Here is a 26,169-nt window from a genome sequence, read left to right as displayed (position 1 = left end):
TAAAATTATTTTTTTTCAATTATATTTTTTTATTTATAAAATTCAAACTCAAAACCTTAATTAAAAAGAATATATTTAATACTAGTCTTAATTACTATCGACTTGTTGGTATAAAGGTAATGATTTAGATATTCCTTGAAATTATTTTATCCAAAGAATGGAAAGGATTGTCTTGCTTGCTAGTGACACGAGGGGTCGACTATCCATCATATGATTCATATGTAGCAATCATGAAGTGATTTACATGAAATGAGTAATTCTATCATTAGAGTTGAATAGTTTTGTACATCACCAAAAATAGTAATGAGGAGTCATTTTTCAAAAAAATGAAATAAACTTTATGGTTGAGAATGAACCAAAACAATTACAAATAGAAATACGCAGAGTTAGCTCTATACAATTAATAATTTGCATTAGAGGTAATAAGACATTTTAATAGTGGTTCAAAAAACCAAGCACAAGAATTTCCAAACTGAAATTTGGACAAAAAACTTGTGGCTAAAGCTCCACCTATTGAATTAGTTCCCAGTACAGATTGTTGCAGGCGAAGGAACGTGGTATCCCTGACCCTCATGACGTCTTTTCTTCTTCTTCCTATACAACACATGCATGGAAATCAAGGGTGTTTGTGACACAAATGGAAACGGATTCACCTTGTCTCAAAATTAAATTTTGATCGAATTTTTGAAAAATGTTTGATAGAGACTCATGTGATATCCTACATCTACATAGAGGAAGAAAAAAATAAAAATATAATAAGATTTATAGTATAATTAAAAAAGAGATAAAAAAATTTAAAAATATTAATAAAATATTTAAAATAAAGAGTAACTCATGCATTATTATTGTTAAATTTTCAACTTAAATTTGACTCAATTAAGATATGATGATAACATATATAAGACAATATTGAGTCAATCTAATTTAATGACATATATATTAATAGTTAAATCGTAGAATTAAAGTATATAGTTATAATTAATGTATAATTTATCTTCTTAATTAGAAAGTACATTAAATAAATAAATAGGATAGGCGAGATTCGTGAGAACATCGAAGATTCGAAGCTGCGAAAATGTGAATTGCAGCCATTTCAATACTAAAGGAGCTTTACTCTTGGTTTCACCTTCCTTCACATTTCCCAACCATATGATCCATTTCTTAATTGCTTTTAGAGTTTAATAATTTAAATCTTAAAATTTTGATTTTACATTTGGCATTATCTTAATTACTTAAAATGTAATAATTAGAGTTTAAGAATTATTTTTCTTGTTCTTTTGCTTTCTCTTTTAATAGTCTGTCCATAAAAGACTTGCGTAAGATTTATTCCTGCGTTGTCTGTTATTCAGTTAACTAGATATATAATGATTTAGATTTTACCTTAAAGGATTCCAAAGAATCTTCATTCATAACTTTTTCAAAGAGTAATTAACCTAGTTAGGAAAAAAAATTAAAATTTTACACCAAGTGTTGTATATATTCTCACTCCTTTTGTTAGTACGTACATCATGAATCTCATTTTTCTTTTAACTTTGCTTTACTAAAAATGTTTGCTAAATTCTAAGTTAAAGAAAAAGATAAATATCAAGAAAATGGAGTTCAACAGCACGATCAATAACACAGAATGAAGTCTATTATACAAATTTTAGATGGTGATTTTATTATTGTTGCATATTTTATCTTCTATATGTTTGTTTAGTTAGTTAATTTAAATTTCATTTAAATCTGATAGCAAATTAGTTTGTTTAGGAATTTTAAATTGATTGTAAGTTTATACATAAACATCATCATTTTATGAATTTCAATGATTATTTTATGGAGAAATTTTTTTGATTGAGCACTAAACGATGAGGTTGAGTGCAAACACTAGCTAGGTTGAATACAAACTTACCAAAATTTTAAAGCATCAGTCCCAAGACCTGAATTATTTCCATCCCTACATCCATTAGTGTTTTGGAGAAATATAATATAAAACAATGTAAAAAGAATGGTGTGATAATAATCAATGCTTTAAAAATCGAATTGGTCATTGAACCGACCAGTTTAGGTTGGATTTTAATAACATTGATAGTAACTATGCAAATATTGGCTTTAGCTTTAATGGTGGTGGTAGGGAGGTCCCATGCATGAATGCATAATTCAACTGCAAACATGACTCTTCATTCACGGTTGGTAGTCCTGTTTATTTGACAGACAGGTCAAACAAAAGCAAACCTCACTCAATCTGCTACCAGATCGATACATATCATATATCAGATTCATATTCATATGCAAATGCAGGCACATTTTTGCACCCATTATTCTCTTCTCATTTCACTTCAATCTGTCTCTTGGCTTCATATACATACTGTACTATACCGTGTCTCACTTCTTTTCTCCCTCCAAATTGGAGATTCCTACAACAAAGTGTCACTTTTATTCTATTTGGTTTTGTTACTTTTCTACGCTCCACTTGCTATTCACCACTCACGTGTTTGTCTCAAAATCAGAGAGTTGGTTGTATTTACTATGTATCATAGGAATTAACATATATATAATGATAATGGCTGTTACAAATATATTTTAATACTATTGAATGATTTTTATCCATGATTAGTTTTTAAGATGTTCCCACAGATTTATTTAACATATATTAGTTGGATTTTATATGAATTACATTTCATTAAAAATACATATACTTAAGTGTTCAAATTAGTTTTAATTTACAATTTTATATTTAAATGTATTTCACCATATGTAAAGCTAACCAATTTAATCTCCATTTGATTTGCCAAACTCCTTTAACTAGTCAGATATTGATGGGACGCATGATTTATAAGCACATTTCAATCGATTTATTTAATTGAATTAACTTGTTTCAAAATTAAAGATTTTTATTTACAGTTTTTAAAAATAATTATTTGTTAAAATTAACCTATTTCGAAAAAAGACTATTTTCTTAAAATTCTCTTTCAATTTTTTTAGGTTAATCATAAAGATTTGAAAATACTTATCTTTAGTCTTATCCGTCGTGTAGTATAAATATAAAGTAATGTTTTGTTTGGTTGAAAGAAAATAGGGAAGATCAAAAGGAGAATAAAAGAAAAATAATATGAATTACATTTAGATCTTACAGTTTCTATGGTATATTTTAATTCTACTTTAATTTAAATATTTTTATTTTCTCTATTATTGTCATCTCTATCAAACATAACACATTTACTTAAAAAAGTTCTAGCGGATAAACTGAAAAAAAAATAATTCTAGCAGATAACTGTGGAGAACAATGATAAGATCCATAACATGCATTCATTTAATTATTATCCAAATAAATTTTGAAGAAGAATGGGTGTTTGAAAAAATAAAAAAAGTGAGAATGGGGGAAAAAGTGAATGAATGACAATAATAAAACATATCAAATTGTCACACACACATGTGCATTTGCACAGTGATCTAAATCACCACATTTCACTCATCACTTCACTTCACTCCACAGTTCACTGTACTTTCACTCCTTCGCCATTTTCCAACCCCAAATTTCAAAACACACCAAAACTCCAAATAATAATAATAATATTTACAAAAAGCAAAAACGTTCCTACTTTTTATATACACAATAGAGGCACACACAACAACAACAACTTGCTGCAAGCTTTTTTGTGTTCTGCAACTGAAAGTGAAAGAAGGGAAGCAGAAACCAAACCAAATCATGTGTTCTCTACTTTGGAGTTCCATTGCATTGTGTGTAGCACTCCTACTCCTTCAGCTTGGCATTGTGCACCCTTCACCCTCTCACCATAGGATCACTCGCTTACCGGGTCAACCCCATGTTCAGTTTCATCAGTTTTCAGGTTATGTAACCGTTGATGACAAAAACCAGCGTGCACTCTTCTTCTACTTTGCTGAAGCTGAAAAAGATGCACTTTCCAAACCCCTTGTTCTTTGGCTCAATGGAGGTGCTCCTCAGTCACTTCTTGTTTCTTTTCACACCTGTAAATAAAAAAGTTCTCAATCAGATAAGAATTTGAAAGTTTGGTGACTTATGCTTTGTGTTGTGTCTTGTTCTTTTGAAGGGCCTGGTTGTTCTTCTCTTGGAGTTGGTGCATTTTCAGAGAATGGACCATTTAGACCCAAAGGAGAGGGCTTGGTTAGAAACCAATTCAGCTGGAACAAAGGTACTTACCTATCTATCTTCTTGAACAAATTTTTGTCTACGCATATCTATTGTTTTCCATTAATGGGGTGGTTTCAGTTTTAGCATAACTTTGAGAATATGATATGCTGATTAGCATTGTGCACATATGAGTTGCAGAAGCGAATATGCTGTATTTGGAAACGCCAATTGGAGTTGGATTCTCTTACTCAACTGATACTTCCTCTTACGAGGGTGTGAATGATAAAATTACAGGCAAGTTTTTAATGTTCACACCTCTATTTGACATTACCAACTTTTTACTTTTTAGTCTCCCCTTAAAATAATTTTCAATGTTATTGGTTTGAATGGTAATTGGCAAAGAACCATTAGGTGCAAGCATTTTCACATGGCTAAAGAAAGAGTTTACTAAAGGAAGATCCGAGTCAACTTTCTTTCTTCTTAATTAGTTCTCACCGTCTCCCTTTTGCTTTTCTTGTTTGTTATCTTTACCTTTTACAAAATTCTGTCCTGACCCCTTTGCCCAAAGTTTTGCTTATTAACATAATGTTATATCAGAACCTGCTATTTTACTTTACAGTTATGCCTTGTCCACTTCCTAAATAGTGCTGCTTTTCTTTACAAAATAAACAGATATGCTCCTTTAAAGATTGCCTTGGTTTTCTGAAACACTTTTGTCTTTCTCTTTATAGCCGGGGATAACTTGGTGTTCTTGCAAAACTGGTTTATGAAGTTCCCAGAATACAGAAACCGAAGTTTGTTCATTGTAGGAGAAAGCTATGCAGGTAACACTACCATCTATTTATGTTTTTCATTTATGAAGAAGCTATGGTTAAAATATTCATATATTTATGTATTTTGTAATTTATGATTAGGCCATTATGTTCCTCAGCTGGCTGAGCTTATGCTCCGATTCAACAGAAAGGAGAAGTTGTTCAATTTAAAAGGCATTGCTGTGAGTTATTAGAGCACAAACTTCCAATTATTCTTCTTTTCTTATTCCTGCCAGGTGTCAGCTTGCTTTTATTCTTCTGATATCCGTTAAGATTTTGAAAACTAGAAAGCAAAAAAGTTCAGCTGAAGATTCATCAGTTATGCAATTTGACTAAGGAATTCAGGCATCTGAAGCTAGTTAGTTTCCTTTGGTGCAGCTTGGTAATCCAGTTCTAGAATTTGCAACAGATTTCAATTCGAGAGCTGAGTTCTTCTGGTCACATGGATTAATTTCAGATACAACGTACAAGATGTTCACTTCTGTTTGTAACTATTCAACATATGTGAGGGAATACTATAATGGTGCTGTTTCTCCTACCTGTTCAAGTGTTATGAGCCAAGTTAGTACGGAAACAAGTAGATTTGTCGACAAATATGATGTGACCCTTGATGTTTGTTTGTCTTCAGTGTTCTCACAAACCAAAGTCCTCAATCCCCAGGTGAGTTTATCCTATAGCTTCTCTTCAATTCCAACTGTCACAACCACTTGATTTTCTATCTAACTTCAATCAAAGTACTGAGGGCATGAAATTCTGGTTTTGTTTTTGTTGTCAAACAGCAAGTCACAGAAACCATAGATGTATGTGTGGAAGATGAAACAGTGAATTATCTGAACAGGAAAGATGTGCAGTCAGCTTTGCATGCTCATCTTGTTGGAGTCCAAAGATGGTCTGCATGCAGCAAGTAATTCTCCTATCTAGCCTTCGTTAACATGTTCAGGAACTAATTGAGTTAAACCTTGTGTTCTACCTTGCCTCTCTTCATATGAGAATGTCTTTTAGTGTTGCTATTTCGAGTCTTGGACTGAATTTGTCCTTTTTTCAACATTTCATCTCTAGCTTGCTTAATGCTTTCCCCAACAGCTTTGTCTCTTGTTAACATGAATGTTATGCTATATGATTATGATATATCCATCAGTGTCCTGGATTATGAGCTGCGTGACTTGGAGATACCAACAATCACGGTTGTGGGGAAGCTAGTCAAGGAGGGAATACCAGTATTGGTTTACAGGTACATGTTTACATCCTTATCAAGTGAAAATTCTATTCTAGATCAAATGAATTTGGCGTCGATTAGAGTGTGTATAATTGCCTTTGAGAATGAATTGATAATTGTTGTTTTGCAGTGGTGATCAGGACTCAGTTATCCCACTGACTGGAAGTAGAACATTAGTACATAAATTGGCAAAAGAACTAGGATTGAACACCACTGTGCCATACAGGGTGTGGTTTGAGAAGCAGCAGGTGAACCTTGTTCTGCTGAGTTTAGCTGAGTTTACTACTGATCACATTGAATTTGAGTTTATTATCTAACATCAATGTAAATAATTTTATAATGTCAACCAAAAAAAAAATCATGGTAGTTATAGTTTTCAGGATAACTATTGTAAAAGTCAACAAACTTACTAAAAAAAAGAAATTATGCACTAACAATATAAAAATTGTTCATCCAATAATAAATTAACATATATGAATGATAATTTTGTTAAGTTTGATAATAACTATCTTAAAAGTCATGTTTTTATCATGATTTCTAAATTGGTTGACATGTAAATTTTTTTAATAGTATATAGTAATTAAATTCAACTTATACACAACAATTTGTGATTGAATGACATTATAAAAACTGAGTGCATATACTGTTTAATCATTGAAATTTTGTTGTACTTATGAAATGTAGCATGTTTGTCTCAGGTGGGTGGGTGGACTCAAGTTTATGGTAACATCCTTTCATTTGCCACCATCAGGGGAGCATCCCATGAAGCTCCATTTTCACAGCCCGAGAGATCACTTGTGCTGTTCAAGTCCTTCTTAGAAGGAGGACCTCTACCACAAGAGATTTGAAATGCATATATATGTTGGTGGTGTCGGTAAAATGTGATTGTTGGATTGTAGTTAAGTTCGTTTCACAGTTAATCAATGGTGCCCCATTTCAAGTGTAGAAAATTTTGTAAAGTTCTCAAGTAAGAAGGGAGGTAATTTGTGGTTTTTTTTTTTTTTGGTTGTCACAGTGCATTGTTTACTTTTACTTTTTATAAAGCTGCATTACGTAACTAGCAGTAACTGTCTGCTCTTAATTATGTTAATCGGCAACATATGGAATAATCTTCTGTTTTTGTTGTGTTTATTATTCAAGTAAATTCTGGAAAGTTACACCTAGAAAAAAAGGGGGAAAAGAAAGTTACACTGATAACAAGTGTTTCAGAACTGTAGTTTTTTTTTTAAAAAAAAATCTTAATCCCTCAGTGAACATGGAACTTCATACACACTTATTACCTTATTTTAAAAAAAAAAATGAGCATCACCTGCTTATAGTTATGCAAACTCGCTAACCATAATTAGAAGTGCATTTTTCAATTGGCTAAACTACACTTTTTTTGGGTCAAAAGAAGCAAATATATGGAATGATTATAGTCTGTCTTGCGGGACCTAGGCCAATGAGATACCGTGTTATTGTTATGCAAACTAATGAGGAGTAATGGCTAACCATAATTCAAAATGTATCTTCCTAAAACACAATGGAGTAGACTAACAAAATGCACTAGTTAGCTTTTGAAAAGTTGGTGCACTGAATGGAAGGTACACTACTAGGCCAATAAATTATTGATAGAGGTTAATGGAACAATTTCAGGAAATTTCATTTTAAGGAACATTGAAGATGAATATTTAATTTAAAGGAATTTAAAAAGTTCAAAATGTTAAAACTTAAAAGGGACCACATATAATTAATTTTTATTTAAAGAGAAGGACCGTTAGATTTCAATTAATAAACAATAATGGCCTAATAAATATTTGAATTTTAAAATAAAAATTTTATTCTTTATCATTTGTATTATTTTTTAGTTTCTAACAAATTAGCAAATTTTGTATTTGTTTCTTAATAAACTTTTTTCATTTATTATTGATCCCTTTGAAAAAAAATTAATAACAAATAAATTATTAGAAAATGAGCACAAAATTCGTTAATTTTTAGGGATTAAAAAAGTGTGAAGGATCAAATATAAAATTTTTGTTTTATTAGAAACTCAATAAAAAGAAATTTTTTATCAAAAACCAAATGTAAAATTCAGATACTTGTATGACTTTGGTTGTTCCTTTTGGTGTTTGGGCTCTCATCAGTTATTGTTTTTTGTGATGTATGTTAAATCGTCGTTTCTTATAGTGTTTATCTTTTTCTTTTAGCTAAAAAAAAGAAGTTGAATCCAATACATTTAAATAAAACAAAGTTTTGATAGAAGTTAATTGGAAGAAATTTCCACTTTTTAAAGAGAAGAATATCATAATCATTAGTTGAGACAAATTAAGCTAAAACTCAGATTGTTACTCCCCCGCGCAACTCTGTAATTATTTGATTGTAACTTGAGTTATAGACGTCATATTTAGGAATGGTAAAACATTGAGATAAAGGCTTTTCACACATACTTAAAGTGTTTTTTTTATAATAATATTTCCCGTTTGGTGCCACCTTTTGTTTGAATTCATATCAGATTTAAGTTTCTTACAGTTATAGCTTCTTTTTAACATTAATATTAAAATTCCATCTACCTATTTCACTTGTCGTGTGAATGCACTATCACTTGTTTAGGTTAAGGTGAAAGTTTGTGTGATACATTATTTATATAAAAAAAAAAGTTTGTGTGATACATTATTGATCCTGCCCCCTTCAACAATAACCATTCATATTTTTTGCATGATTAAGAACCAACTATTTGTTCTATTTTGGCTCTTATTCGTTTGTTGGAGCAAGTACCGAATATCTGAATGATTGAGTTGTGCCACATGAGAAAAACCAAATTAAGGAAACCACAAAAAGTTATGGCTTGTGTATGCCGACTTTCCCTCTTTCCTTTGATTGGAACCCACCAATTTATGGATATTCCATTTTCATGCCCTTGCCGTTATCTATTTCATTTGGATAGAATGTTCAACTCTTTCTTCCTCTTTTTTTTTTTTCTTTCCTATGGTTAATGTATGTTGTTCCATGTTTTTTTTTCTTATCTCGCAATTGTGTCATTACCTCTTGATAAATGCTTAGTTTGCATAAAATGCTTTCTATTTTAGATAAGCAAATCAGGGGGAGAAAAGAGATATTTTATATGTTCACATTGCAAGTAGAACTCAGAAAGACATTATCAGCAAACGGTTTTATGTTAATGGCATTCATGGCATGTTCCTCTAGGATACAGCTATAGTACTGGGCAAGAAAAGAAAACTCTTGTTAACATGACTAGTCATTTACAAACATAATATACTAGTGTGATCTAAACCAACCACAACCTGCAAAACCAGCCAAAAGAAAAGGGAAGACAATAGAGAAAGAGAAAATGGAATATTTGAAACCACACCATGAAAACCAAGATCACGGAAAACAATCAATTACACCAGAATCATGGCCACCAATCAAATACCCCTATCATCTTATTACAGAAAAGGGGATAAGAGAAGGGGAAAAAAAATCTCTAGAAACAGAAGAATCAAGGTTTGGTTCAAAAACTGTGCAGTTGCGTTAGCATGTGAACAAGCTCATCACTAGAAGGCCTATCTGCAGGCATATCAGAGAGGCATGCAGCAGCAATCCTAACCGCCATTAGCATCTCATCTTCCTCACCTTCTTCCCCTAACATGCTCTTATCTAGAGCTTCGTGCGCCTCGCCCGCTTGCTGCAAGTGTCTCAGCCAACATCCCAAACTTCCCCCACTGGCTGCTTCTCCAAAGAATGGATCTGTAGGATCCTTACCAGTTAACAAAACACCTAGTATCATGCCAAAACTAAAGATGTCACTTTTGTCAGTGTACCTGCTGAAATTGCCAAAAAACACCATTCAATCTGAATACCATGAAGCTCCACATATACAAGAATGGAATGAAGTTAAAATAAACATCTTATTGGCAATATCATACCCATATATGCAATGCCATCAATCAAGCAATCTTTTATTGTTATTACTTATTGCTATTGATATTGATGCATCCAGATATACACCACTGAAAAACTAGAAGTATTCCAAGTTAAATTAGGAAAAAAAACCTTTGTCAATTATTATTATAATTTAGTTGCCGTCTCACTCACCAATCTAGGTTTAGTAGTTTGCAGCATGTGAACTATAAACTATATTATTCATTTGGACCAGACTTAGTGCCAACTGCCTAAGGTCTAAAACTTGACATCAGGAAGTAATGGGTAGTTACAAAAACAAATAGCAAAGTCTTTATTAAATAATACCAAATTCAATCAGCAAATGATACAATGACAATACAGATTACAGAATAATAATTTCGTTTCAAAACAAGAGTCTTTCATTAGGGTGCTACAAAGGGGGCAAAAAACCAATGAGGTGTGGAGCTTTTGAAAAGGTAACGAATCAAACAAATTCCCAATATCAACCACCTAATTACCCTATTGGTGTAAAAAAGTGAAAGAACAGAAACAGACCAAGTTCAAAACACTAGTGAATGAGTATGATTGAAATTTGTCTTACCTGCAATTATGGAAACATTCAGGAGGAGTGTAGAGAGAACTTCCTCCATCCAAATTGGGTAGAAGTTTAGCCAACCCATAATCTGCCAATCTAGGTTCAAACTCAGCATCCAACATCACATTTGTGGGCTTCAAGTTGTAGTGCAGAATCTGAGGCACACAAGTGAAATGAAGATACTGAAGACCCTTCACCACACCAACAGCAATCCTGAGCCTAACTTCCCAACCAAAGGGCAACTCATTCTCCCTCACTTTACTCAACACATCAGCAAGACTCCCAGTGGAAACATAATCATAAACCAATGAGAACCCATCAGGCTCACGAACATAGGCCCTTAAACTCATCAAGTTCCTATGCCTAAGGCTTGCAAGAAGCTCAAGCTCAGTTTGTATCTGCCTCTTCACTGATTTTCTCTTAGCCTCCGGGGAATTACTCTCAAAGGGTGTTAGCCTTTTGACTGCAATAGTGAGTCCATTGTCAAGCACAGTTTTGTAGTACTTCCCATTAGGACTCGAACCGAGCAAGTGGTTTTCCTTTGCCAAAGCTGATTGGAGTGTCATGGGGGCAATTTTGGGGGAGAATATGACAGGTCCCTTGAGGATTGGTGTGCGGTTCAGATACTGAACAACACAACGAACCACAAGTGCAAAGAGAGCAGAAGAAACTAGTCCAGTGACTGCTCCTAAAACCATGCTCAAAATTATCTTCCTAGGGTCATCCTTGTATCCTGATGAAGATGGTGGTGATGGTGTTGACCTAGAAGGTGAGGGAGGCTCAGAAGAAACATGTTTACTCAACCTTCCTTGACACTGCATAGTGTTGTGGTGCAAGCTGAACAAGAAGAGAAGAAAAAGTGGCTGAAATGCCAACAATTCCCTTGCAAGAGAAGAAAGGGTGTGCCTTTTCCTAAACATGAAAGCACAACGCAAAACAAACAAAGCCACAACCAGAAACCAATCTCAGAAGCTCCAAAATGAGGCATGAATCACTCACATGCTCAAAACCCCCATCACCTCAAACACTTGGAAACAAGACCAAGAAGAAACTTTTATACTTGATGCTAAAATGGGTTTTAAAAAAAAAGTTGCAAGCATAAGCATAAGGCATAAGCATCTTCCTCAACCTTTTAAACCCAAAATCTTCACAAGAAAGCCGTCCCAAAAAAGCAAGCAGACATGTTGTCGCCGAATAGTTTTACATTTATTCCACCAAATCCCATCTTTTTCCTCCTCTCAGCACCCATAAATTTCCCACCTTCAAACGAATCAGAACAAGAATTTGAACCTCCAAAAGAAGAAAAAAAACACCCTCCAAAAAAAAACCCACTATTCCGAGTTGCCAGCGGTGACTAACAAACCCAACCAAAAGCAAACTAGACCCAGAAACAAGTTGCAATCTTTTTCCTTAGAAACCAAACAAAAAGTCACAAAGTTGAACAGAAATTGAAGGGGCATGGACATGTGGTAGTAGTAGTAGTAACCGAAACTTGAACAACAATAACAGCAACTAAGAACAGACACACACTCATAAGAAAGAAAAAAAAAAAAACGCTCCTCAGAAACTAAACTGCAAAGTGCTTAAAACACAAAACACAATGACAGAGTCACGCACACAGCATGCAGAGTGAGTGAGAGTGATTCAGTGATTGTCTCTTTGTTTTGTTTCTCTCTCATCTGATGACAACAAACAAAGAGCCATACCTCTTCTGCGACAAAAACTGGTTCCCGCCTTTGTGAGTAGCCAGCACTCAGGACACAGTACTATGTGGGCCCCACATTTGGTCCAAAAGAGAAACATCGAAATCCGTGAGAGGGAGAATGTACAGTTCGTCTCGACCGTCTGATCTCATCAGACTGCATCTGGACCGTTGAATTAAGGTTGCATGGGAATTTGTGATATGCTATATGAGTGAGTGGTTAACAACTCTAGCGATTGGTATGTTTGGTGTGTGTCATTAATAAAGTTATCTCTTTTTCGATCGAATAATTTTCTTTTAATTACTACTTACGTTTCAATTTCAAATAATAATATATGAATGTTAATTAACTAATATCTTTAGGATATTAATAAAATAAAAAATATTTATTTTAAAGATTATAAAAAATTGTGTATAATATAATTTTGTGTATCTTAATAATTTTTTAACTAATATCTTAACAATATTTTTTAGTATTTATAATTCTATATTTGCATGCTTTTACTTTTCCTTCTTTCTTTCTATCTTACCTTTTCTTTTCCTTTTTTTTTTTCTCTGTGATAGGTGGAAGTTGCTAGGATTAGGAACGCCTTTAATAAGATTTTAATCAAATTTTAACTTTCAAGTTCTCTCGTGGAATAGGAAAAAATTCTTTACGACATTTTTGGATTGTTTTTAAAATTTAATAGTCAAAATTAATTTCTCATTATACCCCTTAAATTTAAAAAGAAAATGAATCGAGAGGATAAGATTAACTCTTCATATTAATGTGATATAGGAATAGGAGGGTAGTGCAATTGAATGAGTGTTGCATTGAATAAAAATAAATCGAATTATCTAAGCATAATAAATGATTTATTCGAGTCCGAGGATCTAGCACTGTGGGGTGAGTGAATGAGCAAGCAATAATAGTATGAATAAATTATCATGATTGTTTTGTTCATTTGTGGCATGAGACATTTTGAAATCAGAAATGATAGTAAGTACGTAGATTTTAAATTACTAGTAGAACCCAAATCAAGCATTTACAAATAATATCCATTTGGTAAATTACTAGAGTTAATTATTATAGCAAATATACATTTTAATACAAAATATATAGCTAAGATTAACTTAAATATATATTATAGCTATATTAAATGGTTTAAAACTATTTCTTTCAAATTTTAAAAACAGACATATAATTGGATACAGTCAGTTCCTTTTAAAAAAAAATAATAATAATAACCTAACAAAATGAAACCAAGCCAAATGCAACAAATAATTCAGATTGCGAATTTCACATATTTGGTGCAACTATCATTTTCATAAAAATATTAATATCGTTCATAACTATTTACACAAGGCATTGTATGTTTTGACCCATTAGTCATAAATTTATACTTGAAAAGTGGTCTCGAGCAAGGGAATAGAATTGTGTGAAAATGACCTTGACCTTTCTAAATTAATTTAATTAATAGTTAATCAAACTCTTGTACCAAAATTTATGCTTAAATCACACGCTAAATCATTGAGTCATTTTCCCTGAAAGTATTCTCCACAATGCTTAATTTCAGTTTAGGTAAAATTTTCCAAAAAAAAAAATACTGAGAAAAAAATAAAGACGTATAATAAAAAAGAATCTCCCACAAATTAAAATCAACTTATCTAACTCAAGTTTTAAGAAATTCTCTTATTTAAATTCTCCAAAAGTAAAAATACATAATTTGATTTTAATTTATTTGCCTCTCTATTTTTTCCCTATAAGTATTATTTTAATAAGTTTATACAAATTGGAATTATCAGGACCATATTTAATATAAGATTTCGTGAATTGTGGTCTTATTTTATAAGTATTCTCTTTATTTTCTTAAAATGCCAGAGATATTAATTTTGTCCTAAGATATTAACGTCACTTTTTTTCTCTTAATAATTGAAAAATGATATTAAAATAATCTTTTGCGTGCAATACTTAAGATGGTAAATCGTATCATTTTTAATACTGAAATTTTAAATTGACGCTAATTTTTTCAGTAAATCAAATCAAATTACTATTGTTTTTATAATTAAAAAACAGAATTGATGTTCATATTTTTCAAAGACCAAGTTAATATCACTTGTATTTATTTGAAAGATTAGAAATGTATCTATCCTCTAAGTTGTGGTCTCGTCATTAGTCATAACCCAGTTCAACAGGGCCCACTTCAGGTGTTGTTACTCTGTCAGTAATATCAATAATTATGTTGAGGTCACCCGTGACAAAAGTTGAGTTTTAGTTGATAGCTGTGTTAACACAACATGAGTGTTGGCCACTATAACCTACAAGATTCCTCACGGTTTGTTTTGTAGATAAAAAAATGTTTGTGTAAAACAGTGAAAATTCCTATTATAAGACTACAAAATATCTAGACCTTTGATTGTTGTATCTGTGCAGCAACTGTGATTCTTTATTGTTGGATACGAAAAATACAATGGACACTTCCACCCAATTCTTGAATTTACCATTGCAAACTGGGGGTCAAATGGACCACTTCACTTTTTGATTCAATTGACCAAAAAATTCTCAAGCCTTCAACATGGTGCCCCACGCCGTCTTTTCAACACCGAAACTTTATATGATTACAATAATTTGGGTTTTTCTTTTGGGAGGGGGGTATTTCTAAAATAGCAGGTGATTGATAGTTTTCTTTATCTTTTTGCCTTTGAAAGTATATAATTTTTTTTATCAATATAAATAAATAATACATCAGAACATTAGAGAACTAGGGACATGGCATCCTCAGCACATGTCCCACCAAGTAATCCCAAAAATACAAAAATGTAAATTACAGCCACAACAACACCTTCACAAAAACCAATGTACACAACATACACAAATCCCTAGCCTAATGCATCGCAGCTTCACCTCAAAAGTAAACAAAAATACACAATCATCATATTACGAAGTGCAGGCTGGGTGCTACCAGTGCAGCATATGCATAACTCTTTTACTAAGACCAATGTGGCCATTTTACAATACAGATCTTAGCACTATTTTGCACATGACTAAGGGGCAGGCATTTCAACCTACCTCTCTCCCTTAATCCCTCACACTAGTGACATTTACTTAAAAAAAAAAAAAACCAGCTTTTCAATTTATGAAATACAAATTTACATAATCCAATCTTCCATATTTTATATATGTATTATACTCCGAGGTTTTTGCCTATCACTCTCATCCATTAGAATCAGTCGATGGAGCATGGACTTCTCTGTCACCGCCAGCATTTGACTCAGCAGCAAGCTCAATAGGGGTTCTTCCCTGCTCATCCACAGCTCGAGGATCGGCTCCCCTGCATTTTTAAAGATTTCAGTGTCATTCAATGAACCATGTCTTTAAAGTAAATTCAGAATAGGTGACCGAATGGTCATTAAATGTAATTATAAGAGTTAAAGCTGACTATTAAATTGTTGAAAAGAACCAGATAAACCATCATATAAGTTAACATCAGACTCACCTAGAAAGCAATAATCTTGCAAATGTAGATCTTCCTTTGAGAATACAGCGATGTAGAGGTGTTTGACCTCTCGAATCAGTTGCATTAACATTTGCACCATACTGTAGGAGGAGCTCCACCATGCCAATATCTGCAGTTTCACATGCGAGATGAAGTAGGGTGCACCCATCTAGATTGTCCATGACCTGGCCTTCTTTAGTGGAGGACCAGTCCAATGTGTTCCCTGCTAAAGTAGAGCTGTGATCATGGCTAGTCTGCTCTTGTAATAGCATTACTTTGGCAAGGGTTAAGGAGCTGCTGCATGTTGGCTCATAAACAGCATTAACATCAACATCAGAATTAACAATGTAACGGTATACAGCTTTTTTATCGTTAGCATGAACAGCCTCCCAGATTTGTTGTGCTACTAAGAGACGGTATTGATTGTCCTTTGGCTTGCGAACAAAAAGCTTCTCAGCATACTGCCATGAAAAAACAAGTGGTTCAGGGAGTATGAAATACAGCAATTAGAAGGTAGCATAAAAGGCTCAATAGTAAAAAAAAAGTAAATACATAAGCACAGTTAATATAGTAAATATATCTCCAGGTGCTAGGCCTTACCGCCCAAAATGCAAACAAATAAGCTATGCATTGCTGTATATAAATCATTAACCAAAATCTCAAGTCAAATGGAAAGCACCACCTCATTCATACCCTCTGGTCATTTTAAAAGCTAATTAAAGAGTATGCGTTCATCAATAAATAAAAATTATAAGCAGTCAGCAGTGACAATTTAGTCTCCAAGTTTTTGCACTAGTTTTGTCTGGGCAATATATCCAATTATCATTGAGTGCTGCTAAAGAGCTTAGACATGTGATGCATCACTTTCATTTGATGCTTAGGTAGGAATTCTAATTGTGAGAATCCTACTTTCTTTTCTTTTTTCTTCAGCTTCCTCAGTCTAAACTCTCATCTGGATTTATTTGAGACATATTACTTTAAATTAGACCAAAATCATCAAAACATTCTTCCTCTTATTCCCTAAATCTCACCCTTTTACAGGTCTTTTAGAAAAAAGTAGTTGAACATCTTTCTCTGTTATAAGGAGTTGAAGTGTACAGGCAGAGTATAGTCATACCTTTGCATGGATGAACTTTTCCTTCACAGATAGAGAATCAGATTGACAAGGTTTGGTGATGAAGAACATCATTGGTTTATCAGACTTGCTTAAGCTTCAAATTAGTAGAAGAGAATATCAGCAATACTTGTCAAACAATAATAATAGTAATAATAATGGGTCTAATGCAAAGATATAATAATGGGGATTCTTTACCCTGTAGGGACAAGATCAACCTGAAAGGCACTTCTTGATTGTAATAATTCCTCCCAGACTGAGTTGGCAAAAGTATTCCCAAGAGACTGAAATAAACTTATGACAGAAGGTTCCCACACTTTAACATCCAATGTAAGAGACCTGACCTGTAACAATAGAGAAAAAGGAGCTAGATGATCAATATATTACTGCCTCATCACAAAATAGAAGTGATAGCTAAAACTTAAATATATAACCAGCTAAAACTTCAATTGCAATCTTCATCACAATATTAACCTCTAAGTTACTATATATAAAAAGGCACTTATGAAGTGGGTTGCATTTTATAAAAACATCTATGAACATTTGTGTAGTTTATTATAAAAGTTAGATTTCAAAGATTTTTCTTTTATAAAAAAGAATTTATCAGAAGAGAAATAAAGAACAGGAGAATCAAAAGCCTCCTAAAAGAACAAGATACAAGTAAAAAAATTATCAACTAGGCCAACAGTGGCTCTTCAACCATAGTTATTTCATAAAGACAACCAACTGTTTTAAATTACATAATTTATATCAACTCCTTTTTCTTTTATTACACCATGCTCATTGTAAAGCATCAAATTCTATTCAAAAGTAAACAAATAATTTGCAGATATAACATAAACAAGGATCAAGAGAGTGGGCTTGTATGGTCTACCTTTGATATGTGGACACCAAGGTTACGATGTACACCAGAACACTCAATGCAAACAAGAACACCAAGATTTAGCGATGCCCAATCAGGTTCAGGAGCTCCACAATCGGCACATTTATCATTCCCACAAACTCTTCGCAGTACATCTATTGGCTTCTCACTTTTAGTGCAGGATCGCTGCTGTTGCAAACTTCTTGAGGGGCGCTCCAGATACGCAGAAGTAAAACTTCTATCTGCTGCACATTCTTCAACAGCAGAGTGATCAAAATCTGAACTTTCAAAAGAACTACTCTCACTGGTAGACCTATGATGACCACTTCCCATTGGGCTTGCAGGCAACATCTGATAACAATTGCAAATTGCAACATTAATCAAATTGACTTAAATTTTATTTCTACACGATCACCAAAAGTTCATGGAAGTTACCCTATCAGGAATCTGAGAACTCAGTAATGAAGCAATAACACCAGTGATTTTTTCAATCCAATCCATTTGGTCCAGCGCACTCTCTGCCTGCACTGACAAGCATAATTAAGGAATGAAACTATAAAGCTTTAATCACCATCCTTGTATGAATTAAAAAAAAATCCAAAAAACACATTAAATAACCTGCAAAGTGTAGTTCTTTGTAGGTGAAATGATCCGGAAGCAAAACCTCAAATCTGATTGGTCAGCATCTACTTTAATTGTTGATGTAAGCAAGTTCACAGTGTGATGAGCAACAGATTTCTCATCATGTACTCCACCGTGATGATGAGAAGACAGCCATCGACTTAAAAGTCCAGAACCAAGCTCAGAACTATTCCTCTGGCCAGAATGTTGACTACTAGACCCCTACACATGATAAATAACCACAAAAATGAGGTGAAATTTGTTATAAAGATGCAATTATTTTTTACAGTACACTTCTTACAGATGATTTGCTGCACTGTTTACGGTAGTAATACAGCATTCCCCGACTATCAAGAACAAAAAATCTCCTTTTCCAGTCCCCCCTTAAGTTTGAGGAACGCTTTGAGAGATAACCTTGTCGAATAGTTTGAACCTAAAATGATGAAAAGACAAGAATATTATAAAAGTCAACCACTAGGAGAAAGTAAATGTTAATAACTTCAATCAACAATTTCCAGGCCTCAATTCAACCTTTCCCTTGGCAGCAGATTGCATAACTGCCTCTATCATCTTATGTGAACTTCTACCAATGGCTTGTATACCATCTCCATTAGGAGACCCATTAGAACCATTAGAAGCCCACCTACTCTCCCGATCAATCTGTCGTTTGTACTCTTGCATTCTTTCATTTAGGGCTGCCTGCTCATAATTGGACCTTTCTCTTGATTGTTGAGCATAAGTCAAGACCTGCAAAACAACTAGCCTGGAGTGAATCAATTTATTTTCACCGACTCAAATGTTTGCCAATTAATCACCCTCAATGTACCACTTGATAAATGTTTTTATAAATGACATGTACTTCTAGAAACCAAAAAATGAGTGTCTAAAGACAAAGCTGATTCCAAACCTGGTTAATATATGGCTCCATTTGGTGCAACAATTCATACCCCTACAAGTGAAGTAAATTTAAGATGAGCAAGTTGAGACAAAGAATGTGAAAAAGAATAATTTAAGCAATATGTCTACCTGTTTGAAGTAACGAAGATGCGCATCCATGGTCCCACTGACTGCTTCCAAAAATTCAAATCTCTTCTTTGCTTCAACATTTGACAAGGCAGTAACCTGGACCAAAGACTCTTCGAGTTTATTTGTGAAAACATGTCATGGTAACAGTAATTATTTGTGCTTCTGATCAAATGAATTTACTAACCAGATTAAACCGAGCTTGCTCAAATGTAGATCTTGCACTATGAAGCTCCTGAAACATCTCCAAACATTTGAAGGATTAAAGAATCACATATACCAGAGTGAATCTAAGCTGAACAAACACATAAGACACACAAGGGCCTACCTCTTCTAGGGCAGTAGCTACACCAGTTTTTGTGCCTTTTCTTAGTGACAGAAACCTTTCACGAGTCTGCAAGAATAGCATATTTTCCAATCACTAGAGAAACTTGATTTTGCAGCTTCTAACACTGTTGGCTCCAAAACAGGTTACTATAGGTGTATTTTAATAGCTTTGGTTCATCTTAGTAGTCAATTCAAATTGTTAAATTCATAATTATCCATTGATTCCATTCTACTTGAATGGATCATTATCATAGGCAGTATGCTTAGCATCCATATTGTTCAAAGCAAGAGGAATCTACATGGGAAAATTAGAAATAATTTCTGATTGAGAATGCACCTGGTCATAAATAAGGCTAGCCTTGTCAAAGCGTTTCCGTGCTTCCTGCATTAAGAGAGGATCCCTTAAGACATAAACTAAGTGCATAAATTGCTCACAGAAATTTTAATGTTGGAAGTAAACATCAACTATCCTCATTATTAGGAGATATTTAGAGTCGATATTACCAAAATAAAACCATATATAGCCTAAAAGTTTAAAATGCTTCCTATAATCACACTAACAAAATCATAACATGGAAAATGCAACCTAAATATTTAGCTCATATTTAAAATGCAAAATCTTAAAATATTGATACTTGGGAGAGAAATTTAGCTCATATGTAGGATCCTGCTGTTTTGTTAAAAGAACCAAATATTTGACAAGCTTCTACAGGAGTGACATCTCTCCAAATTTTTTTATAGAATCTAGAACAAAAACAGACAATAGTAATACTCTTTTCACAAGGGCTTCAAGAAAATTCCTGCTCGAATCCTAAACCTGTGCATGTTTGGATTAGCTTATTTTTCTTGGCAGCTGCCTGGCCAGCCTGCTTTGCAGGCTTATTTACCGTAGAAATCAGTAAAAATAAAGAAACTGAGAATGTAAAGGAGAGAGAAAGAAGGAGAAAAAAAAAGTAGACCTGTAGGCTGCAGCTCACCACCAAATGACACGTCAATAACAAAAATGGGTACTGGACAGATTTTAAAGATATATAAATAAGGCGGTTTATTCTTATAATTTAAACTCTCCCAAACATCCTAGTAACTAACCAAAGAAACGAAAACCAATTAAGAGCAAAGCAGATTATAAATAGAACTAAGTCACTCAAAAGAGCCTATCACTTCACAGGTTTACACACTCATACTAGAAAAGTATATCAATTCTCACATCAGTTTTGTACACATCTAACTGACAGGGTAAACAAAAAATATTACAATAATTTTTTTCTTTAGAACAGAAAAAATAAAAGAAAAGAAAAACAGTACCTTGACCTCTTGTAAATCAATATTGACAAACTGAAGCAATCTGTCATTTAACATGTGCTCAACCTGACAGGAAGAAAGCAATCTATGTTAACAGTGTAGCAGAAATCGTGTTACCAAGAACTGATGGATAATGGCCAAAATCCAGGATGAAACTTCCAAATAGCTAACTGCTAAACTTCATAATGGGAATCAGCTTCGAAGTTGTATTCTTTTCACTTTGACGTATGTATTGGAAATAGATCATAATTATTGATAACTAATTTTTCCCCTTCTTGGAAAGGAAGAAGTTCATTAAGATAAAAAAAAAATGATACAGAGAGATTGGAGTAAAAGATCATCCACTTTACATCTTCTCTCTTAAAAAATGCATCATTAGGAGTCAGCAACAACTAGAGAAGTATTAAAAAAGCACTTACAAGTACAACACAATGGTTTACCTGTGATCGAAGGACTTCCTTATATGTCCCAATTTCTCTTAAGGCTATGGTGAATTTGGTCATAACAGGGCCTGGAATAGAAACTCAATCATAAATCATTTCATCACCATTAGACTTTTAGAGTTAAAGGTAACATACAGACTTAAAATCAAATTATGAAGTCAGTCCCAAGCACAGTCAGTAGTCACTAAATTAGAGAGAAAAACTGCAAGCAAATTATCTCAGTGAGAATTGAAATTATTAGAATGAAAGTATTAAAAGTCATCGTTTTTATGATTGACAGCTCATCTGGGATGCTAAAAATGGAAACATAATCAACTACCAGGAGGAACAGAGAACCTTTCATCAACCATCATAAGATTGATGTAAAAGGGGAGCATACCTCCAAAAGCCACACTGATTGGGTCATTATGCCCACCACCAAAAGTTTCCAAGGCACTTGCAAATGCAATATCTCCATCATAGGCCTCCCCAAGTCCTTCACTGGAAAGTGCAAAGGTAAAGCAATTAAAGTCTATAAAGAAAATACATATCTAACATCTTCAAAATCAATATTCAATATGTTATGATAAGCTGTGAGAAACTCCTAACAATTTATAAGAACAGGGAGAAAAAAGCACTAAAATTTTCCTTTGGATGATTGACAATGATTGTTGTATAAAAACAATAAGGGACATCCACCATAGAGGATATAATAGTGTAACCCAAAAACTATTAAGTAGTTGGATATAAACGTTCTGGAAGATAAAAAATACAGGATGCTTTTGAAAGGAGGGGTTCAATACAATAGGCTCTAACTTGGAAATAAAATGCCATCTATTTTTACATGACCCATTAGCCACTTTCATGTAGAAGTTCTTGTGTTTAATTCCAAAGGTTTGGCACAACTATGACAGTTAACATGTTGCATTACCACGCAGCTTATGCTGTTTTTTGGTTGAAAGGGAATGCCCCTATATACACATACTTTTCTGCCCTTAAACATGTTGCCACATATGATAGTTTTGATGCTACTCTTTGGTGTTCTGCTATATTGATTGCTTTTGCTGTGATTTATTTAGAGCCTCTGTCGAGGACATCTCACCCTCTTCTTTTATCTCCTCTGCATTCTCATTATAAAAACTATTTTTTCTATCCAAAAGACAGTATATTTGAAGCTGATTTCATCTAGTCATGAAGAAAACAAACCATAAAAACTGAACTAGAAAATAACAGATAAAAGAGCTAAGCTAATCCAGAACTAAAAACATTTGAAAAGAAAAAAAAAATGATACTCAGAATAATTGAAAACTGCAATTTGCATGGCAGAGATGCTTTCATGAAAACAAGGATAAGAGATATTATGTGAGCAATTCATCATGTTCTCAAAGGTTCATGGCTTTTTATTAATAGGAGTTAATAATGATAAGTTCCAACGACAAGGAAATACATACGTGTATTTTCTACATCCTTTGTAAAATTTTAAACTTCTCTCTCTTAAAGATTCAGCACTTTCCTCCATGCATTGTATCTGTTCATCAAAGAATTCAAGGATAAACAATCTTAGGATACATCAAATTGGTTAAGAGAGAACCTACCAATCAGTATTATATGAAACAAAAGGAAGAAAGTGAAAAGACCCGCATCTATGTTGAATGTGGCACAGCAAAACAAATTACCACACATGCTATGCAAAAATAACAACAACCTCAAAGAGAAGAACCACTAAATTTCTATATTTACGGAGAACTCCAGTTATCATATCATTCAACCAACAAGCAATACACTATTTCAGAATCTTCAAAAGACCCTCAAATGGTTTATTAGAGCATAAAATATTATTACATTTCAGAATCTTCAACAGAACCGAATAATAGAGAACAATGGATTGTTTAGTAAAAGAATACCAATATGATTTAACATAGTAACAGGGAAGAAATTGTTAAGCTGGTGAAGTAACCAGAGCAATGCAAACACAATCTATATAAGAGTTTCACAAAAGGATGAGTTTAGTTTGTAGGTGGGGGGGGGGGGGGGGGGGTCAGATTTTTCAGGGAGTAAAATTTTAAGAATATACTTATGTTTGGCATATCAGTAGAAGATGAGGAAGCTTTCTTGGAGCAATTTCTCCCCAATTAGGGTTTATGTTGCTTGACAGTTGATGCCTCTCTCTCATTGCTCACCCAAGCTCTACCTAAATCCCACCCTTGATGCCTGATCAAGTGTGCCAACCATCCTGACTAACCTCATAGACCAGCAAACTGTGAATTAATTCACTGAGATTCTCTTCCAGATTCTGGAACCTTCCCTCTCCATGTGTGGCAGTAGTACATACCATAAATCTATGAAGGGAATCACCATGCCATAACCCATTACTAGAAAACAGAGAATCCCATGAAGGGAACTACTTGTTTCCCTCATCTGGGATTTCCCAGAATTACAAAAAGAACCCCTAGGATTCCAAGCATAAACCAAGCTAGAAACGCCATTCAAATTTCAGAATATTCACATTCCACTTGAAAAGACCACAACATGCACAAAATCACGCTTCCAGTTCCTAATATGTTACTCAATAAACCACTAAAACCACCCGATCAAGCTCAAAAACAAACAAAACCCTGCCCTGTGCATACATTACACACACCATCAAAATTAATTTTCAGCAAATCCCAAAAAAAAAATCTAGAAAAAAGAAGAGCGCGTGACCTGCTTGCGGAACATAGGAGAGTCATCGAGCTTAGCGAATTGCATTTTTTATTCGAACCGAGGATTCGCACGTTGTTCGTGTTGGAGTTGGTCTAAGAGTAGGTATGGTTGAGCATTATCGCGCCATGAATGCTCGATCTCGGAATCGAAGTCTCGAACAGCAACACGACCATTTGCAGGGCTCTCAAGCTCACTTCGATTTGGTCGCGAACCCAAAACCCTAGCGCAGAGACAACCTTGGAGTTCGAGGTTGCATATGATTTTGATTTTGATGTGTGTTGGGTATTATCACTTCACTATTTGTGTGTTGGTGTCACTGCTTCTTCTTCTTCTCACTTCTCAGCAATAGAGAGTAAAAGTATATTGGGAATTGTTTAACGAAAATTTTCACTAATTCAACCAAAATTCTCGAATCCCATGTGTGTAACAGACACTCACTTGAACTAAAGTCACACCCATTGAGTTTCTTTTCATGCACCTTTCCCTTTCTTGCCCCCCTTCTTTTTCTTTTTTATCTTTCCCTTTTCATTTTTTTGTATTTTAATCTTAATATTATAATACCCTACTACTAATTATCATCACCTTCAAGAACCAGCTTAGTAAGTGTTGTCAAACTTGAGTTTTTGGGTACACAACTTTATTGAAAATCTGGATAAAGATTTTTATTTTCTATCCAATTTGAATAAGATTTTTGTTTTAGAAAAATTATGATACGTTTGAGTAAGAAAAAAATCACTATCAATATGAAAACACAAAGATTTTGTTCCAAGATTTGAGACAACAAGTAGTTAAACTAAAACAATTTTTACAATCTCATTGATCAATGTATAGCATGGTGAGTGAAATTATTTATGTACTTTCCGTATTCAAGACAATAATTTTAAGCCTTATTGTGGCAATTGATCGACTTATTAGTTTATATAGAATGATGAATTGGATTCCTTATAGTAACTTTTTACTAGGAGTTAAAAGTGATAATTGAAATATTCCTGTAAAGAAAAAACAACGTTGTACGCTGTCGTACGAGACGAGAAGAGAACGGCGTTATTATTCTAATTCTAATCTAATTGTTGTATTACACCTTACCAGACAAACAAGGAGGCCTTGTTTGATGGGTTGTGTTGGAGCACGCGCTACAGCGGAGCGTGGGATTATTATTAATTGTTTCATTCAACTGTGAAAGATGGAATGGTTTGTGGGCCAAAACTCAGTTTCCCTCCATTTCCTCGACCGTGGATGGGGCCCACTCTCTCTTCCCCCGATACATCCTCGCATGCTCTTCAACAATAATATTCTTCTTTTTTTTAAATCAAATTATGTTTTCTCTTTCTTTTTTGCATTGTGTTATTGCTTATTCTTATTTTGGGTATGCAAGAAAACTCACAAATAATATTGAAGAATAATTTCAAACTTGTTTCCTGGGATTCATATATGTTATATTCTATTTTATTTTATTTTTCATTCTATAAATCAAACGCGCTCAAGATTTGTGCCTCTTGATATCAGAATGTATTATTTACACACGTAATTATAATTTATGCAATTAATTTATAAGTTTATTTAGTTGAAAGAAAAGTATTTGATGATTGGCTTTATTTTACTATTTTTTAAGTTTCTTTTAGACATTATTTAAAGTGGTATTTGAACTTTCAATTTATATTTATAATTTATGATGTTTTATTTTTATATTTAGATATTTTGATAGAATTTCCTATTTACTATTTTTATAATATTATATTTTTTAATTAAATCCATCATTTAATTTAATATTACATTATTTATTTTAATTGCCGTACTATTTATTTTAATTTTCAATAAAATATTTGATCTATAAACCAAAAATAGTTCAAAATTAAATAAAAAAACTAAACTTATAATTACCTAAAAATATATTTACCCAAAAATTATATATTTTATGTTATTTTTATACACATCATCTAATTTAAAATATGTTTTTAGTTTAATAAGTTAGCTTAGCAACATTTCGTTTTTAATTAAAAATATTTTTTAACTTTAAAT

The 26,169-nt window shown here is 33.2% G+C and overlaps 3 protein-coding genes across 4 annotated transcripts; 1 reads left to right on the top strand and 2 right to left on the bottom strand.

Annotated features, from left to right (window-relative positions):
* The first annotated feature begins 3,493 nt into the window (after positions 1-3,493).
* On the top strand, positions 3,494-7,250 carry LOC114395331 (serine carboxypeptidase-like 45). The gene is made up of 10 exons (XM_028357079.1): positions 3,494-3,935; positions 4,053-4,154; positions 4,292-4,387; positions 4,825-4,917; positions 5,008-5,087; positions 5,284-5,565; positions 5,685-5,809; positions 6,044-6,136; positions 6,252-6,369; positions 6,820-7,250. Exons 1-10 carry the CDS (start codon positions 3,689-3,691, stop codon positions 6,967-6,969), a joined length of 1,386 nt encoding a protein of 461 aa, XP_028212880.1. The 5' UTR covers positions 3,494-3,688; the 3' UTR covers positions 6,970-7,250.
* A 2,067-nt stretch (positions 7,251-9,317) lies between these two features.
* LOC114394573 (inactive leucine-rich repeat receptor-like protein kinase CORYNE) lies at positions 9,318-12,311 on the bottom strand. Of its 2 annotated transcripts, none has more exons than XM_028356188.1 (2): positions 10,605-12,311; positions 9,318-9,921 (listed from the first exon to the last, which is right to left on the bottom strand). In XM_028356188.1, exons 1-2 carry the CDS (start codon positions 11,516-11,518, stop codon positions 9,612-9,614), a joined length of 1,224 nt encoding a protein of 407 aa, XP_028211989.1. In that variant the 5' UTR covers positions 11,519-12,311; the 3' UTR covers positions 9,318-9,611. The 2 variants fall into 2 exon arrangements, with proteins under 2 accessions (XP_028211989.1, XP_028211988.1); XM_028356187.1 differs by having other exon boundaries at positions 9,318-9,924; positions 10,605-12,308.
* A 2,722-nt stretch (positions 12,312-15,033) lies between these two features.
* On the bottom strand, positions 15,034-24,678 carry LOC114396416 (ADP-ribosylation factor GTPase-activating protein AGD3-like). Its single transcript, XM_028358386.1, has 19 exons — positions 24,151-24,678; positions 22,899-22,975; positions 21,848-21,948; positions 21,466-21,536; positions 21,029-21,091; positions 20,061-20,105; positions 19,725-19,790; positions 19,584-19,631; positions 19,400-19,495; positions 19,281-19,322; positions 18,905-19,120; positions 18,675-18,806; positions 18,371-18,595; positions 18,188-18,274; positions 17,765-18,103; positions 17,089-17,234; positions 16,894-16,987; positions 15,777-16,237; positions 15,034-15,611 (listed from the first exon to the last, which is right to left on the bottom strand). The coding sequence occupies exons 1-19, from the start codon at positions 24,193-24,195 to the stop codon at positions 15,494-15,496; spliced, it is 2,472 nt and encodes an 823-aa protein (XP_028214187.1). The 5' UTR covers positions 24,196-24,678; the 3' UTR covers positions 15,034-15,493.
* Between the last annotated feature and the right edge of the window lie 1,491 nt (positions 24,679-26,169).

This window comes from Glycine soja, chromosome 18 (assembly GCF_004193775.1).
Source record: "Glycine soja cultivar W05 chromosome 18, ASM419377v2, whole genome shotgun sequence".
NCBI classification, from domain to species: Eukaryota; Viridiplantae; Streptophyta; class Magnoliopsida; order Fabales; family Fabaceae; genus Glycine; species Glycine soja.
This window is presented reverse-complemented; position numbering and strand designations above follow the sequence as displayed.